Source organism: Bos grunniens, chromosome 23 (assembly GCF_055505025.1).
Source record: "Bos grunniens cultivar Pamir isolate PY7600 chromosome 23, Bosgru_T2T1.0, whole genome shotgun sequence".
Lineage (NCBI taxonomy): Eukaryota > Metazoa > Chordata > Mammalia > Artiodactyla > Bovidae > Bos > Bos grunniens.
Genome location: NC_141187.1, coordinates 32,361,089 through 32,380,822, shown reverse-complemented (window position 1 = coordinate 32,380,822; position 19,734 = coordinate 32,361,089). Strand labels below are relative to the sequence as shown.

At 36.8% G+C, this 19,734-nt stretch overlaps 1 protein-coding gene and 1 long non-coding RNA gene across 2 annotated transcripts; one reads left to right on the top strand and one right to left on the bottom strand.

The window, feature by feature from the left end:
* Window positions 1–765: 765 nt before the first annotated feature.
* Window positions 766–16,044, bottom strand: LOC147347365 (uncharacterized). Its single transcript, XR_015152278.1, has 2 exons — window positions 15,942–16,044; window positions 766–908 (listed from the first exon to the last, which is right to left on the bottom strand). It is a non-coding gene; the product is annotated as an uncharacterized LOC147347365 (long non-coding RNA).
* Window positions 16,045–17,510: 1,466 nt separating this feature from the next.
* Window positions 17,511–18,446, top strand: LOC147347364 (olfactory receptor 2W3-like). The gene has a single exon (XM_086369847.1). The coding sequence runs from the start codon at window positions 17,526–17,528 to the stop codon at window positions 18,444–18,446; it is 921 nt and encodes a 306-aa protein (XP_086225973.1). The 5' UTR covers window positions 17,511–17,525.
* Window positions 18,447–19,734: the final 1,288 nt, after the last annotated feature.

Genomic DNA, 19,734 nt, shown 5'->3' with positions numbered 1-19,734 from the left:
TCCTAGCAATCTTGATTCCAGCTTGTGCTTCTTCCAGCCCAGCGTTTCTTATGATGTACTCTGTGTATAAGTTAAATAAGCAGGGTGACAATATACAGCCTTGATGTATTCCTTTTCCTATTTGGAACCAGTCTGTTGTTCCATGTCCAGTTCTAACTGTTGCTTCCTGACCTGCATACAGGTTTCTCAAGAGACACGTCAGATGGTCTGGTAGTCCCATCTCTTTCAGAATTGTCCACAGTTTATTGTGATCCACACAGTCAAAGGCTTTGGCATAGTCAATAAAGCAGAAATAGATGTTTTTCTGGAACTCTCTTGCTTTTTCAATGATCCAGCAGATGTTGGCAATTTGGTCTCTGGTTCCTCTGCCTTTTCTAAAACCAGCTTGAACATCTGGAAGTTCATGGTTCACATATTGCTGAAGCCTGGCTTGAAGAATTTTGAGCATTACTTTACTAGTGTGTGAGATGAGTGCAATTGTGCAGTAGTTTGAGCATTCTTTGGCATTGCCTTTCTTTGGGATTGGAATGAAAACTGACCTTTTCCAGTCCTGTGGCCACTGCTGAGTTTTCCAAATTTGCTGGCATATGGAGTGCAGCACTTTCACAGCATCATCTTTCAGGATTTGAAATAGCTCAACTGGAATTCCATCACCTCCACTAGCTTTGTAGTGATGCTTTCTCAGGCCCACTTGACTTCACTTTCCAGGATTTCTGGCTCTAGGTGAGTGATCACACCATTGTGATTATCTGGGCTGTGCAAATCTTTTTAGTACAGTTCTTCTGTGTATTCTTGCTACCTCTTCTTAATATCTTCTGCTTCTGTTAGGTCCATGCCATTTCTGTCCTTTATCGAGCCCATCTTTGCATGAAATGTTCCCTTGGTATCTCTAATTTTCTTATAGAACACTGTATAAAATAAACATAAAAGAAAAGATACAGTGAGTTGGATGATGCTGAAGTAAAGAAAACTAGAAAGAATTCAGCATGATTCTAAAGTGAACTAAGGCAAGTCATGAAAAATGGGAACGGCTTTTTAGTTATATCTTAAATCCAGTTGCTTTAAATTTTTTTTCAATACTATGTAAGCTTATTTTCCCTAGTCCATGTCATTTGGCAGAGACAGATCAAAAAGTAAACGGTAGAAAAATATTCTCCTTCTCATGCCATAGGCATATATATGGTTCTCTCACATTTGAGATACACATCTGCACACATACACAAATCCAGGATATCTAGAATACTTGGGTATTTGGATTCTTATGGAAACAGGAGCTTACTCATCGATGGTTGCCCTTATTTCTTGGACTTCAGAAATGTGCTATTATTTAAAGAATAAATAAAACTAAATGTTCTTATTTAAGGAATATGGTATTAAAGTCCAAGCAAGTTCTAATTCATTAGCCCTGGAAACTTACTGCTGAGGAAAGCAGAAAGGAAAACAGGATAGTTAAGGAAGCCTTAAGGCTTCCCTGGTGGCTTAGATGGTAAAGAATTTGCCTACATTGCAGGAGACCCAGGTTCAATTCCTGGGTCAGGAAGATCTCCTGAAGAAGGGAATAGCTACCCGCTCCAGTATTCTTGCCTGGTGAATTCCATGGACAGAGGAGCCTGGTGGGCTACAGTCCATGGGGTTGCAAAGAGTCAGATAGGACTGAGCAACTAACACTTATGTCAGCAGTCATTTCTGGAGAAGGCTGTGATGCATAGCTGAAGCTGTCCAGATATCTTTTTGTGAAGAAGAAAAAAAAAAAGGTCCTTCTCTAATTTTTAGAGTTCCTGTTTACAAACTAAAATGAATATCTTTGAAATGATTCATCTCAACCAGTTAAAGGCAGTTAGACTCTGATAAGTTAAAGGTATATACATAGGAGTAAAATGTAAGACAAAAATAACATAATAGATGGATGAAGTGGTAAAATATTATTTGAAGCCAGATTGTCATAAGTTAAAGATGTATTCATGCTTATGTCCAACTCTTGCAACCCATGTGCGGTAACCTGCCAGGCTCCTCTGTCCATGGGATTTCCAGGCAAGAATACTGGAGTGGGTTGTCATTTACTACATGAATAAATTAAACAGAGATACAGCTAGTAAGGCAAGAAAGAAAATAAATAAATGTAATTATAAAACAATCAGTAATATAAAGAAAGCAGGAAAAGAGGGGAAAAGAAAAAAACAGATAAAAAAATAGGAAACAATAAGTATGACAGATGACAGATTTACAGGCAAGCATGTTGATAATCACATTAAATGTAATTGAAGAAAGAATACAAAAAAAATCCTCAACTTTCACTTTAAAGAACTAGGAAATAAGAACAAATGGAAACTCAATAATAACAGAAGAAAAGGAAATAACAAAATATCAAATTTCAGTAGAAGTGAAATCAATAAACAAAATTTTTGAAAACTATGAAACCAAAAGCATGTTCTTTGGGACTATCAATAAAATTGATAAACCTCTTACCCAGAATGATTGGGGTGAAGGAGACACAATTACCAATATGAAGTATGAAACAGTTGATATCATTACAGACACTACAGATAATAAAAAATAATAAATAATTACTAAAAATCATTCCAATAAATTCAACAATTTATGGGATGAGAAAGATTTCTTGAATTACACATACTATCTAAAGCTTGTTCAATAAGATTCTGAATAGTCTTTAATCTGTTAAAGAAATTGAATTTGAAGCTAAAAGTCACAAAGAATTCAAGGAATTTATGGTTTCACTGGTGAATTCTACCATTTAGTTAAAAGTAATACCAGTTCTATACAAACTCTTCCAGAAAACTGAAGCAGACTGAATACTTCTGAATTCATCCTTTAAGGCCAGCACTACTCTGACAACAGAACCAGAAAGTCATAAGAAAACAAAAAAGCCCAATATCCCTCATGAACATAGATTCAAAAAAACCTTAAAATTTTAGCAAATTCAATCCCACAGTACACAAAAAGAACTACATATCTTGACCAATCAGGGTTTATTACAGGAATGATAGATGGATTTACAGTTTAAAATCAACATAATTCACCATACTAACTGCCTAAAAAGAGAATAAACTATATGGTCATCTCAATAGAAGCAGAAAAATTCAACATTCATTTATGATTAAAACTTTCAGTAAACTAAGAATAAAAGGCACTATCACAAACTGAAAAACAGCTTCCAAAACATTAAACTCCAGCTCTACTTTTCTCTATCAGGAAAAAGGCAAAATGCTAACTCTGGCCACTACAATTCAGTACTGTCCTGGAGGTTCTGGCCAGTCCAATAAGGGAAAAAAATAAAAAGCACTTATTATGGAAAAGAAGAAATAAAACTGGCCTTATCCATAGATAAGTTGATCCATGATCATCTATAGGATATGTGTTGGAATCTACCCCCCAAAAGTTATTAAAACTAATTGGTAGATTTAGTAAGGTTGGAAGTTAAACAATAGAGAAATTATATCTCTACATAATAGCATTAAATCCTCAAATTGAAATAAAAATACAATTTGCAATGGTATCAAAAATATGAGCTATATAGGGACTAAATTTTAAGATCAACTTAGGCCAGGACTCCATTCATCAGTTGGCTCATGTGTGGCTCCATTCCAACAGTGTCCATGATGGTATTTTGTGTCTGCTTGATATCAGTGTTACCTTGACCTCTTCTACACAATAATCCTTGAAATCTCTGAGACTTTCCATTTCCCAGTACACAGTTATTCTGGTAAATAACTCGAGTGCCATTTAGAAAGGAACAGTGGAAATTGTTACTGAAGATCAATACAAAGCCTCAATTTAAGAGTGTAGTGACATTGGCTGTCCTTCTTCAGTGGACACTGTCTCCTTTTAGTTCCATGATCTCTTCTGATTCTCAGTACCAGCACGTATCTGGAAACTGGACAAAGAATTCTGTATTTAAAAAGTGGAGGCAAATTGCTACTTATCCCTGTGTGTTAGGGCCCCTTGGAAAAATGGCTGAATCCGAAATGCAATTGAAAAGTTTAAAAAGATTAACCTGGATATTTTGTGCTAAAAAGTAAGGAAGTGTTCAAAGAATGGCAGGGACATATCAAAAGGACAGAGAAATGTGGTTGTATAAAGTGCTCATATGATGGGAAGCTAGGTAAAGGGTTCACAGTAACTCTCTTCACTATGACTTTTCTGTAGGTATGGGCTTCCCAGATAGCTTAGTGGTAAGAATCCACCTGCCAATCCAGGAGGCCCGGGTTTGACCTCTGGGTCGGGAAGACTCCAGGAGGAGGGCATGGCAACCCACTCCAGTATTCTGGAGAATCCCATGAACAGAGGAAACTGGTGGGCTACAGTCCATGGGGTTGCAAAGGAGTCGGACACGAATTCGAGACTAAACAACAAGACAAATAGTATTACAACTCTTCTGTAAGTTTGAAATCATGACAAAACCAAAACTTGTTTGAAATAACTTCTGGGGATTTCCCTGGTGGTCCAATCTTGCTGTGCAGGGCACATGGGTTTGATCCCTGGTTGGGGAACTATGATCCCACATGCCTCGGGGCAATTGCAAGCAGCTAAAAAATACTTTAAAAAAAGAACAAAAAGCAAAAAAGTCTGGCACCTAAAAGAACACCAATTGTTTTTAGAATGGTCTCAGGCTTGACTAAGTCTTCTCAGCCTTAAAGATGATTTCAAGGAGATAGACTTCTTATCCAATATAAAAACAAGTGCCCTGCTTCCCTCCACTCCGATACTCAAAGACTAAAGGAAGTGCAGATTTTAGTTACCTTACATATGTCCCACTGGTTTTCCTTTCTGGGCAGAAGAGCAAAGTTTTCTAATTGCTTCACTGGAATATGTTTTCCCAAAGGCTTTAGTGAAGATAGTAAAATATTTTTAGATCTCCAATCTGAGAAGTTCAGGAACATTTTAAAGTATAAATGGTCTTTATTACTTTAGAATAGTCCTTTAAGAGTCTGAAGGTCTGATCTCGGATTTCTGGTGTGCAATATGCTGAAACCTTCCATGGGCTTCACAAATGGAAAATGATCCTGGTGCCCAGCATAAGTTGAGGGTCAAAGGGACTGAGGCCCAGGTTGTAGGTATAAACCATACACTTGTTTGGTGTGTGTTTGCTTTCTCACACTGGCCTCCTTGTAGGAATTATCTGTGCAAGTTCAAAAGCAAGCTTCAAGGTAAAGTGACAGAAGGGCAAATATCCTCAAGAATAGAGACCACAAATCAGCTTCCAAGGATTAAAACCGATTTTCAGAAGAAAGGAAAAAATAGTGAGAGAAGAAGAATTACAACAGAAGTAAATCCTGACAATATTTCCTCATGGATACTTTAAGAGAAGGCAAGTTCTATTTTAATAATTGAATTATTTTTTGACAATGACTTTTTTTATTATGCTAGTCTACTTGTTTCCTAGCCATAAAAACATAATTGGCAGTCATATTTAATGATATTAATGGTATATAATGACTATATTTTTCTTTGACATATCTAGGAAAAAAGAGGGCAATAGGAAGAATTGCATTAGGAAGCAACTACTAGACTGGAACATAACTTTTAATGTAACTAATAATATATAATCATAGAAGTAGAATTCATGTAAACAAATGAAGTACTAAAAAAAATCCAGGCTTATGAAATTCCAGATAAATTTCAGATTCCTGGATTCCAACACAGAGCTTTTATCCAACTTCAAGAATTCTATACATTCACAAACAACAATTACTAACTATTGCTAATTATGATGTCAGAAATGTATAGTTATACTAAAAATCATCAGGTTTTTGTTTGTTTAGATAATGTTAATATTCTATTTGCCGAAGATCCGTGTGTGCTGATATAGCATATAGGTAAAATATATTTCAAAGTGTTTTTAGTTTAGAATACTTTAAGGAAACTTGATATAAACAGACAAAATCTTTCAGTCTTTTGAAAAACCATCAGTGATAACTGATTCATCCCACTGGATAAAATTTCTATCAGTTTAAGCTAAGCTAAGCTAAGCTAAGTCACTTCAGTCGTGTCCAACTCTGTGTGACCCCATAGACGGTAGCCCACCAGGCTCCCCCATCCCTGGGATTCTCCAGGCAAGAACACTGGAGTGGGTTGCCATTTCCTTCTCCAATGCATGAAAGTGAAAAGTGAAAGTGAAGTAGCTCAGTCGTGTCCGACTCTTAGCGACCCCATGGACTGCAGCCTACCAGGCTCCTCCATCCATGGGATTTTCCAGGCAAGAGTACTGGAGTGGGGTGCCATTGCCTTCTCCAATGTAACATAACCTATTTAGAAAAGAAACCCATATGATCCTTTCCAAGTTTTCCATTGGATCAGAGGTCAATGACCTTTCAGAAGCCATGTGGCAGTTTCCAAAGTTTTTTCTAAATCACTATCACCTGAGCAAGCAATGCAACTTCAATTGTGATTTTAACTAGTCTAGGAAGTTCCCAGAGTTTAAGAGTTTAAGATTTCACTAATACAAGCTAAAGTGGAATGAGGTTCTTATTTTGATACTGGTAGTCTATTAATTTTATTGTACGTTACTATTCTTATCTCTAAATATAGACTGGTTACTTATTTTTTCACATCAGATTCAGTTTTGAGAACAAATCAATGATCTTAAACTTCTTAAACAGATTGATAATTCCTGTACCTTGTGTGCTTAGCAAATCATAAGCAAATGCAAAATAAAAATAACCATGTAGTAAAATCCTTTCCTAAATCTTTAAAACATTCTACAGATCATGTTGCCTTAATATGTGCCTGAATGGATGTCTTTTTAATTTTTTAAAAAGATTGAAAAGTCTCTAAAAATTCTTTTTGTTTCCCAGATAAACAAATATATCATGTATATATACATAATATATAAGAACAAAAGTGATTTCATAAGTTGGAAAGGATGCAGATGTCCATCCGCCTTTGGGCTTTTTCACTACAAGGTTCTGTAGATACTTTACACTTACTTGGCCCCCAAATTAAATTGGTTGTTTCCACTAATTCAAAGGTACTCCTTTCCTTCTGTGTTCCTACTTTATTAAGCATCTGTGCAGCCCACCAGAAAAACTTGAAGACCTTGCTTCACCACTGTGTCATCTCTCATCTGATAAATCCCCCAGTGATGCAGATTTTCTCTCCATCACTTGTCCAGCTGTACACTTCTTTTCTCAGAGTTGGAGGCAGTATAGCTGATTTACAATGTTGTATCAGTTTCAGGTGTACAGCAAAGTGAATCAGTTATACGTATACACATAGCCTCTTGTTTCTAGATTCTTTTCCCATATAGGTCATTACAGAGTATTGAGTAAAGTTCCCTGTGCTATACTTAGGTCTTTATTAGTTATCTATTTTGTAAATAGTGGTGTGTACACTTCTTTTTCTTGCAGCTTTCACAGAATAACAGATTACCAACATTTTTCACCTAGATAACTGTAGCCATCCCAAGATTGTCTCCTACTTTCCAATATTGCTCTTTTCTAATTCATTGCAGCCAGAATAAGTTCTAAAATCCAAATTCACTCATGTAACTATGAAGAGGAAAAGTTAAAACTTTACATAACATCCTGCTCCTTCTGCCTCTGTAACTCAGCTTGCTCCTTGCAAAGTCTGGATCATGTAGGTCACGTAGTCTCAGAAAGTAGGGGCTTACAATACTAGGAACTGGAGCTTATCTCACTCACCTTTGTTCTGCTCTTTGCAATTGCCCAGCCCCTGCAACCATGATTAATCATGCCTGTCCATGTAAAGGTCAGGCATCCCCCTCCCCATCTTGACTGCTGTTCCTGCACATGCAAAACCCCTTAGTTTAAACCAGCCTCTTAACAGCTAGTGTTGCCCACTATCGTCTGGCTATAAAAACTCTGTAACGCCTTTGTTCGGGGCTCTGAGCTTGGAGTGTTAACTCATTTGGGCCCACCAGCATAATAAACCTGAGTTCTCCAACTCTCCGAGTGTGGTGCTTGGTTTCTCGAGTACTGGTTTCTGCAACAACTACTTTAAATTACTTAGCACTCCTCTCTTTTTTAACATAAAGACAGAAATTGTTAACATGAACTACAAGACCATGCATACACTAGCCTTTATTACTTCTCCAGTTTGAGTGAATTTCATTCCCTCATCACATTCCACAAAACCAAGCCATTTCAGCTTCTCCCATGTGCCACTCTTTTCCTTGACTCTAGTTCTCTCATGTTAAAGCTCTTATCTGAGGTACTACTTCTTCCAAGAAATATTCCTTATCCCTTGGGTTTTAGGTAAGTACCTCATCTAAGTTTGTGTTATATCAGTCATGTCTGACTCTTTGCAACCCCATGGACTATAGCCTGCCAGGTTCCTCTGTCCATGGGATTCTCCAGGCAAGAATACTGGAGTGGGTTGCCATTTCCTCCTCCTGGGGATCTTCCCCACCCAGAGATCGAACCCAGATCTTCTGCATTGGCAGGTGGGTTCTTTGCCACTAGTGCCACCAGGGAAGCCTTACTTCTTCCAAGAAACATCCTCATCCCTTGGGTTTTAGGTAAGTACCTCATCTAAGTCTTATACACCTTCTAATCACATTTTATATCACTATTATAGTTGCCATATTGTTCTCTGCATTCCATTCTAAACTATAAGCTCTGTGAAATCAAGGATTATCTACATATTGTTTGTCATATTATCCTGAGAAATTTTCATAGTGTCAGTTATATGGTAGACATTTATATTTTATTTTTTCTTAAATATACCTCAAGCTTTCATTCTGTACAAGTAGGAATGACTACTTGTTAGTTGACTAAACTACCAAAGGTTTTTGAATATAGACTGGAAATTTTGAATGAATTATAAATAAAGAGAATATTATTGAAGAAAAATAAAATCAGGAAGACAAGCAGTACTATATTTTTTTTTTTGCAGTGGAACAGATAGTAATAGAAAAAGAAAAGAAGACAGGAAGGTATGATCAGGCAAACGGGACTTTGAAATAGACATATTCTTCATTTCTTTACTTCCAACATTATAAGACCCCAAACTCACTAACTCCAATTGAATAACATAGTTGACTTTACTGCTCTAGTTCTAGTATACTGCCTAGATGAAACGGATGACTGGATATTAAGAAAAAAAAAATGCTGCATATAAACACAACAAGTAACCCTTCTTTAAAACCCAGCAGTCCTTGAGCTATGTGAGGACAGGAACACTTACAAGGAATATAACTATTGTGATAATAATAAATCTTTAGGTATTTGATATTGTTAGGCAGAACAAGAGGACTTCCCTGATGGCTCAGATGGTAAAGAGTCTGCCTGCAATGCGGGAGACCTGGGTTCAATCCCTGGGTTGGGAAGATACGCTGGAGGAGTAAATGGTAATCCACTCCAGTATTCTTGCATGGAGAATCTCCATGGACAGAAGAGCCTGGTGGGCTACAGTCCATGAGGTCGCAGAGAGTTGGACTGAGTGACTAAGCACAGTACAGGCAGAATAAGAAACAATGCATAAATTAGCTTCTTAATCTTTACTCCAGAGAGAGGGATATTGTTACTATGGTTTTCATCTCAATGGACAGTTAAGGACACTCATGTGAATATAACTTGCCTAAGGTTACACAGCTACAAACCAGGGCCTGAGCCTTACTTTAAATCAAGGTTGATCTGACCAAAGTGGCCTTATTCATTATTCTTTGCTGCTTTTGCAAAAAGTGAGAACGTGGAGACATACCAAGAGTAGGAGAGCATCAAGTCAGCATCATCCATCAGCACATTACATACCATGTTCCCAAATTTCAGAACCTATTTCACATCCAGATTTTCCTAGGAGTTCTTTAAAATTTGTCTGCTCTTCTGAACCTAACAATTTCCCATAGCCTCAATAATCTCTGTGAAAACTGAAGCCTGGTTGCCCCTCTGTTTGGGATGTATCTGGGCATGTCTAGACTCAGTTTGCCTGATAAACTCAAGTCCTGGTAAATAACTCAACAAACAAATTAAAAGTGTGTATATATATGTGTACATATATAGGCTTCCCTGATAGCTCAGTTGGTAAAGAATCTGCCTAAAAGGCAGGAGACCCCGGTTCGATTCCTGGGTTGGTAAGATCCCCTGGAGAAGGGATAAGCTATCCACTACAGTACCCTTGGGCTTCCCTTGTGGCTCAGCTGGTAAAGAATCCACCTGCAATGTGGGAGACCCCAATTTGATCCCTGGGTTAGGACGATCCCCTGGAGAAGGGAAAGGCTACCAACTCTAGTATTCTGGCCTGGAGAATTCCAGGACTGTATAGTCCATGGGGTCACAAAGACTTGGACATGACTGAGTGACTCACCTTCAAGCATGTCAAATATTTAACTCTTTAAACAACTCTCTTTAGAACTATTATTATGCCCATTTTACAGATTATAAAGTTGGATACAGAGTGTTTAAGTAACTTGTCCAAAGTCTCTTAGCTATTCAGTGGCTCCTCCAACCATGGGATTTTCCAGGCAAGAATACTGGAGTGGGTTGCCATTTCCTTCTCCAGGGGATCTTCCTGACCCAGGGATTGAATTTAGGTCTCCTGAATTGCAGGCAGATCTTTACCATCTGAGCCACTAGGGAATCCCTTAGCTATTCAGTAGCACTGCTGGAATCTGAAACCATGCTCCAGTGTCTGGGCTCATTATCAGAATGCTATCTATTTCTCAACTATTAGTCACTCAAGTAAAAATATTCAGAAAAAAGAAGAATATGCAGGTCTATATTTTGGAATAAAAATCTAAGATTTGGTAACCATCAGCTTATGAATGGTATTTGAGTCAAGTATAAAGAATATATTACTCAGAATAATATATGAAATAAATTAGATCCAAAATATGAGAAATGTCAATACTAGCACTCAAGATTTGTGCTTGGCAATATGAGCGGTTCTTGATTTTGTTATTTTCTTTGTGCGACATACTGACAGCATTTGATATTTTTGTCCATGCCAATTTTGAAATGTTCTCTTGGGTTCCATTTCACAATGGAATAGAAAAGACTTGACAATGGAATAAAAAAAAAAGATAATAAGTTAATGAAAATAATTAGACTAAAATAATAAGTAGTCTTTGTTACATTGCTATGACACAGTTCAATATGCTATCCAATATAACTGCATATATAATTTCATTCTTTCATCCTAAAGTTCCATAAGATTTGTACTTTACCTTCCCTATCTCACAGAAAAGGAAAGTGAAAACAGAGCAGTTTTGTATTTGGATCAAGGTCATAAGACTGGTAAGGGGTAGAGCCATGGTTTGAACGATTGTTCTAATATACTATTTTGAGCTATATATTTTACATCTATATTTTTCTAAAGAACTAGATTATAAGTTTCGCTTTAAAACATGTATTTTAATCAAAATAATATACACAAAATTAACGCAATAAGAAGTAGAAAAAAAGTCAATAACAGAAAAAAAAAATTTATACAGTATCTTCCAACATCAAATTGCACATTCCAAGGATGCAGTTTTTAACTCTTTCTTGTTTGGCTCAATTTACTAATTCTAAACCTGTACTTACACCTTGATTCCTTGATTTACCAATTTTAGTATCTATTGATGGTGCTTTAACCAATACTATCAGCTATTTCATTGTTATTGTCATTCTTCCATTGATCGTGTAACTTTTGTGATATACTTGTTTCTACACTTTGATTCACCACATTTAGAACTACTTTCTGTCTTGCTTTCCTTCCACTTCTCTTCCTATCCTACACCTCCTACCTCTTGTCAGCAATTAACTCATGCCTTGTCAACATCGACCTTAGGTTTCTAACGTCTAAACCCATCACAAATGAAGGCAAATCAGATTAGCAAGATTGCTTATGAGAAAAATCAGAGCTCTCCCCATATGTCTGAACACATTTCCACCTACCTGTTGTCTAATGAAAATTAATGTTCAATAAGTAAGAAATAAACAAATTAGATTTAAAAAAATTTAAAAACAGGAGCAACCAATAGTATCCATGTGTGTGTGGGCCAAATAATATATATTCTGGCTGTAATTATTGACTTAGAATATTAAAATGAATCTAGATTTTTGGCATATTTTATCTATTTTTACTGGAAAACAAGTTATGTCACATAATTCTTGTAATAGTTGAAATTATTTTATTTTATTATTATTTAAATTATTTATTAATTTATTATTTAAATTATTTTATTAATAATTGAAAGTCTTTTCAATAATTGTTCTCGGTTGTACTTGCAATATCTAGTTTTCCAAAAAGGCTATTTTTAGCAATTTATCTTGGTCTATATATAACACTAGGCTTCCCTGATGGCTCAGCCGCGATGCAAGTTCAATCCCTGGGTCAGGAAGATCCCCTAGAGGAGGAAATAGCAACCCACTCCAGTATTCTTGCCTGGAAAATCCCATGGACAGAGGAGCCTGGTGGGCTACAGTCTGTGGGGTCTCAAGAGTCCCGCATGACTTAGCAACTAAACTGCCACCACGATATATAACTTTATGTTTGAATTGATTACTTTTCTACTTAAAATCCAGCAAACTTTGAGCTAATTAGTAACTATGCTTTTAAAATTTGTTTGAGAAGACTGAGTTTTTGGTGACATTTCCCTAACTTGATTTATCTTGAATAGACTTTGACATTCTTCTTTGATTGGGACTAAATCATGATTAAAGGACTCAGAGCACTCAATCCATCTTAACTGCATCCAACAGGTGATATTTGGGAATTGAGTAAATACATTATCTTTCTGTTTTAGCCCCATGGTGTTTAGAAACTTGGTTTGAGAGTCAAATAAATCTGAATCTGAATTCCACATCCAGAACTTCCTAGCTGTGTACCCTTGGTAAGTTACTTAATGCCTAAATCCTTCAAATTCAGGTATGAGTATTAAATAAAGCAGCCCAAGAAAATAGCACAGTGCTAGTGTAAGGGCTTAGTATCACTGATAATTATTATACATTTAATTGTGTGAGTTTTTGATGATTGTTTTCCCACTAGACTATAAATCGTGAAGTAAATTGCTATCTATTTTAGTAATCTTTTATCTCTGACATACAGTACAGTGTTTGGCAAACAACAAGGGTTCAGTAAATATTTGCTAAATATGTATTTATTTATCAATATAAATATTTTCAGTAATTCTTATTCCAAAGATCATAATCTGAACTTCCTGATCTGCTACTGCTGCTGCTAAGTCACTACAGTCGTGTCTGACTCTATGCAACCCCATAGACGGCAGCCCACCAGGCTCCTCCGTCCCTGTTCTTGTCTCCAGGCAAGAACACTGGAGTGGGTTGCCATTTCCTTCTCCAATGCATGAAAGTGAAAATTGAAAGTGAAGTCGCTCAGTCATGTCTGACTCGTAGCGACCCCATGGACTGCAGCCTACCAGACTCCTCCATCCATGGGATTTTCCAGGCAAGAGTACTGGAGTGGGGTGCCATTGCCTTCTCCTTCCTGATCTGAGGTTGTATCAATCTATGTATTAGTAGAAGTCTTTTAAAATCACTTGGACTATAACTTTCAGTCAAAAGTTTTCTTCTCAGGAGACTTCCCTGGTGGTCCAGTGGTTGACAATCTTCCTTGCAGTACAGGGGGCATAGGTTTGATCCCTGCTCCAGAAAGATTCCACATTCTGTGGGACAACTAAGCCCTTGTGCCACAACTACTAAACCCCTAGTGCCTAGAGCTCAGGTTCCACAAGAGAAGCTACTGCAATGACAAGCCCAAGCAACCCAACTAGAGAGTAGCCCCACTCACCACAACTAGAGAAAGCCCACACACAGCAACAAAGATGCAATGTAGCCATAAATAAATAGGCGAACAAATTTTTTTAAAAATCTAAGTTTTCTTCTTAGGCCATCTCTACAGGTTTAATTAATTTAAACTGACTAAAACTGTTTAGTAATAACACTACTATTATTTATACCCAAAATAGCATGGGAAAGATTCTCTTCTTGATCATGTGTAACATAGACCTGTTTTTTTCTGTTTGTAATCATAATAACAAACATCTAACATGGTTTATGATGTGCAATGTATTTCACAAACATGTGTAATCGTGTGTAAAAGATCAATGTGTATGAGATACTGGTGTAGAAGTGGAGATGGAGATGTGATTCCTTCACTCTTTCTTATCCTTCCCAGATCTTGTTTTATACTTGTTTGGCCAGAGAACATTACTAGTTATAGTAGGAACTAGTTACAGTAACAATTTGAAGTGGTATCTGGTAGTCATAAACTCTTTAAGCACCTGAGGGAGAGGTGGCACTGAAAGCTGTAATTTCACATCAAACTTATAAGGCTAAAATTATTTCATAGCCCAATACACAGAGTATTGACACAGTCTTTTGACTCAAACACCATATTCTGGACATAGAGTATAGGAAACATCTTTATTAATTTGTTAATTTAAGGTGCTGAGAAATGTCCTGTTATATGTCAGATCATAAAATTACCTTTGAGCATTTTAAACTCTCTGATTTTGGAAGTGTTTCTGACACATTCAAGTAAATCTAAAACTTTTACTTCTTTAATTACTAATGCAATCAAGGGGATTTTTGGCTCTAGGAAGAATTGAAAGAATTTTGAGATTTTTCTTGAAAAGTTTTTATAAAACACATGCTTATGACTTTTGAATTGATCCATAGGTTTTAAATATGAAAAAATGATTTATCTGGCTTTTTTATTTTTATTTTTTTACTTTATTTATTTTAATTAGAGGCTAATTACTTTACAATATTGTATTGGTTTTGCCATACATCAACATGAATCCTGCACGGGTGTACACGCATTCCCAATCCTGAACCCCCCTCCCACCTCCCTCCTCATAGCATCCCTCTGGGTCATCCCAGTGCACCAGCCCCAAGCATCCTGTATCCTGCATCAAACCCGGACTGGCGATTCGTTTCTCATATGATATTATACATGTTTCAATGCCATTCTCCCAAATCATTACCCCCGCCTCCCACAGAGTCCAAAAGACTGTTCTATACATCTGTGTCTCTTTTGCTGTCTCGAATACAGAGTTATCATTACCATCTTTCTAAATTCCATATATATGCATTAGTATACTGTATTGGTGTTTTTCTTTCTGGCTTATTTCACTCTGTATAATCAGCTCCAGTTTCAACCACCTCATTAGAACTGATTCAAATTTATTCTTTTTAATGGCTGAGTAATACTCCATTGTGTATATGCACCACAGCTTTCTTATATTCATCTGCTATCTGACTTTTTTTAATTTGACAATTAGTCTTTACTTGGGGATAAAAAAGCATATTTTTTAAAGCAACATGATAGAATTAAAATTTATGTGTAATTTTCTAAATGATATAAATGAAATCATATCATTCTATTTTATATCATTTATAATCTTTATATCATTTTATACATATGTCTCTATTGATATAAAATGATAATTTTATATAATTTGTGTAATCTAAAAAACTATAAGTCTGTCTCACATTTATATCCAGTTAAAAATATAATTATACACTTCATTCATAAAGGAAAGAAATTTTTAAAATACAGTATTCATTGAAAACTACATAATTTCATAAAAATGAACTTTTATGAAATACAAGAGAATATATTTATAAATAAAGACAATAAGAATTCCAAAATAAAGTATTAGAAATAAGAATCCCATGACTTACAAAATAATTTATGTGTTGTTATGGATTAAATTTTTGAATAAAAATTGAAAGGTTGTGTCTTGAATTCCAATGAGTTTAAAAAAAAAGCAAGAACAACTTGTACTCCTATTTTAATTGTTAAGTAAAACATCACTTTCAAGTTGTAGTGATAGAATTTTTCTATGATATGTGACATACTAGCTCAGTGACAAACATTTTCCCAAATTCAGAAGGCTAATAAGCATCAAAAATTAATCAACCTCATAGCTAATATCACCCAGTTTAAACAATATGAGATTAGGGGTTGCAGGCAGAGACCAAATGAAAAGAATCCACCTGCCAGTGCAAGAGACGAACCTGGGTCAGGAAGGTCCTCTGGAGAAGGAAATGGCGACCCACTCCAGTATTCTTGCCTGGAAAATTCCACGGACAGAGGAGCACCTGGCCAGCTACAGTCCATGGGGTCACAAAGAGTCAGACATGACTAAGCATGAACACACGCACACCAAACAACTGCCAAAGATTTAAGGAAAAATAAGCTGCTTTAGAGTTCAGTAAAATAGGTACCTCTGTAATCTCTCTATCAAGACCTTTAAAATATTGGAAATACTGTTAACAATTAACTATGGAGCAATGATTGGAGAAATGATGACACAGCTACAGGAAGATCATACAGACATTAATGATTATTTTTGTAGAACTTTAAAACCAAAGCAAATTTTCACAATGTAAAATTATGAAAGGAAATGTAGAATATAAAATTTGTAAACACACTATTATTTATATTTTGTTAAATTCAGTTCAGTTCAGTTCAGTCGCTCAATCGTGTCCAACTCTTTGCGACCCCATTAATCGCAGCATGCCAGGCCTCCCTGTCCATCACCAACTCCCAGAGTTTACTCAAACTCATGTCCATCGAGTCGGTGATGCCATCCAGCCATCTCATCCTCTGTCATCCCCTTCTCCTCCTGCCCCCAACCCCTCCCAGCATCAGGGTCTTTTCCAATAAGTCAACTCTTCGCATGAGGTGGCCAAAGTATTGGAGTTTCAGCTTCAGCATCAGTCCTTCCAATGAACACCCAGGACTGATCTCCTTAAGAATGGACTGGTTGGATCTCCTTGCAGTCCAAGGGACTCTCAAGAGTCTTCCCCAGCACCACAGTTCAAAAGCATCAATTCTTTGGCACTCAGCTTTCTTCACAGTCCAACTCTCACATCCACACATCACCACTGGGAAAACCATAGCCTTGACTAGACGGACTTTTGTTGACAAAGTAATGTCTCTGCTTTTTAATATGCTATCTAGATTGGTCATAACTTTCCTTCCAAGGAGTAAGCATCTTTTAATTTCATGGGTGCAATCACCATCTGCAGTGATTTTGGAGCCCCCAAAAATAAAGTCTGACACTGTTTCCACTGTTTCCCCATCTATTTCCCATGAAGTGATGGGACCAGATGCCATGATCTTAGTTTTCTGAATGTTGAGCTTTAAGCCAACTTTTTCAATCTCCTCTTTCACTTTCATTAAGAGGCTTTTTAGTTCCTCTTCACTCTCTGCCATAAGGGTGGAAATATGCCATAAATTTATATATGCCATAAATTACATATACTCAAAAGAATGAAAAGAAATAAATCAATATTGCAGTGTGGTTGTTTCTGGGATGTGGGTAATCTTTTCCTATCCTTCATGTATATCTGTGTTTTCCTAATATTCCACAATAATTGTAATTGGAAGGATCCAAAAGAAAGAGAATTATTAAAAGATAGTATTCCTAAAATACACAATTTATACCTACATGTAATATTGAAATTTTAAGTAATTATTTTACATAATTACTTGATATGACCCACCTCTCTCTGTGAATTCCTTAGCCTGCTTCATGAAGAATATAATGTGTTACTATTTGCTCCCCTGCAGATGTGTACTGATTATCCTCTGTCATGACCAACCAGAGTTGCCAGGAAGGCTTCATCTTGTTGGGTTTCTCAGACAGACCCAAGCTAGAGCAGATCCTCTTCGTGTTTGTCCTCATCTTCTACCTTGTGACTTTGGTGGGCAATGCTGTCATCATCCTGGTTTCCCGCTTAGACCCCAGCCTTCACACGCCCATGTACTTCTTCCTCACTAATTTGTCCTTCCTAGATCTCTGCTTTACCACCAGTTCTATCCCCCAGCTGCTTTTCAACTTAGGCAGCCCAGATAAGACCATCAGTTATGTGGGTTGTGCCATCCAGCTCTTCATGTTCCTGGGACTGGGTGGCACAGAATGTGTTCTCTTGGCTGTCATGGCTTATGACCGCTTCACTGCAATCTGCAAGCCCCTCCACTATTCTGTCCTCATGCACTCTCAGCTCTGTTGGAAGTTGGTGTCTGTGGCCTGGGGAGTTGGACTTCTCAACTCCCTGGTTATGTCTCCAGTGACTATGAAACTGCCACGATGTGGGAGATGCAGGGTGAAACATTTCCTGTGTGAGATGCCGGCTCTGATAAAAGTTGCCTGTGTGGATACAGTGGCTGTAGAGAGCACTGTTTTCATCCTATCAGTGATCATCGTTCTGGTGCCCCTGTCGTTCATCCTCATCTCTTATAGCTGCATTGCCCTTGCAGTGCTGAGGATGAAGTCGGCGGCAGGAAGGAGGAAGGCTTTCAACACATGCGGGTCCCATCTCACTGTAGTCTCCTTGTTTTATGGGAATATTATCTACATGTATATGCAACCAGGAAATAATTCATCTCAGGACCAAGGGAAATTCCTTACCCTCTTCTACAACTTGGTGACTCCCATGTTGAACCCTGTCATCTATACACTGAGAAATAAGGATGTAAAGGGTGCACTCAGGAGACTTGTGTCTACAAAGTAAGGTGACAGTGACCAGTTTTCTGGTTACTTCTTTTATTCAGTTAATAGAAATAAATAATTCTTAAAGTAAAAATTTTTAATTTATTTAAACACCTCTACCAACCCAATAAAAATTTCCATGAATGGAATTTGGAAATATGTACTATAAAGGCCAAATATGATCCTGATTAGATAACAGGTAAATTTAGGTAAAAATTAATTTTCAGTATATCTTATGTTTAACACTTCAAATCATCTTTTTTTCTTCTTTTCAGTTGTCCTCATCTAACTGAAATCCAATAAAACAATCAGTTCATTCACTCAGTCGTGTCCGACTCTTTGCAACACCATGAATCATTAAAACCATGAATCAATATATATAAAGATTTGTATCCAGAATATATCAAGAATGTGTACAAATAATGAAAAGGCAAACAACTGAATGAAAAGGGGAAAAAAGCTAAAACCAGACTTTTCACAAAGTAAGATGTATGTAAGGCAAAAAACACATGAAAAAGTGCTCGTTATTTTCATCTTCATGAAAATTAAAACCACAAGATACCACTTTATAATCATTAAAATAGCTAAATTAAAACATAAAATACCAAATATTAATAAAGATGGAGAACAACTGGTACCCTCATATGTTGCTCGTGAAATATAGAGTGATTTAATTATTCTGGGAAAGTGTTTGGCTACCTCTTTAATAAAATTAAGCACATATCCTCTATGATTGAGTATTTACACTCCTGTGTATTTTCCTCAGAGAAATGAAAACAAATGTCCATAAAAAACATTTATGTGAGAGAAGTCTCACAGAGGTTTTGTTCATTAGAGCACAAAACCAAAAACAATGCAAAAATCTACAATGAACTGATTCAAATGTATTCTTTTTAATGGCTGAGTAATACTCCATTGTGTATATGTACCATAGCTTTCTTATCCATTCATCTGCATTTGAATCAGTTCTAATGAGGTGGATGAAACTGGAGCCTATTATACAGAGTGAAGTAAGCCAGAAGGAAAAACATAAATACAGTATACTAACGCATATATATGGAATTTAGAAAGATGGTAACAATAACCTGGTGTACGAGATAGCAAAAGAGACACTGATGTATAGAACAGTCTTATGGACTCTGTGGGAGAGGGAGAGGGTGGGAAGATTTGGGAGAGTGACATTGAAACATGTAGAATATCATGTAAGAAACGAGTTGCCAGTCCAGGTTCGATGCGCGATACTGGATGCTTGGGGCTGGTGCACTGGGACGACCCAGAGGGATGGTGTGGGGAGGGAGGAGGGAGGAGGG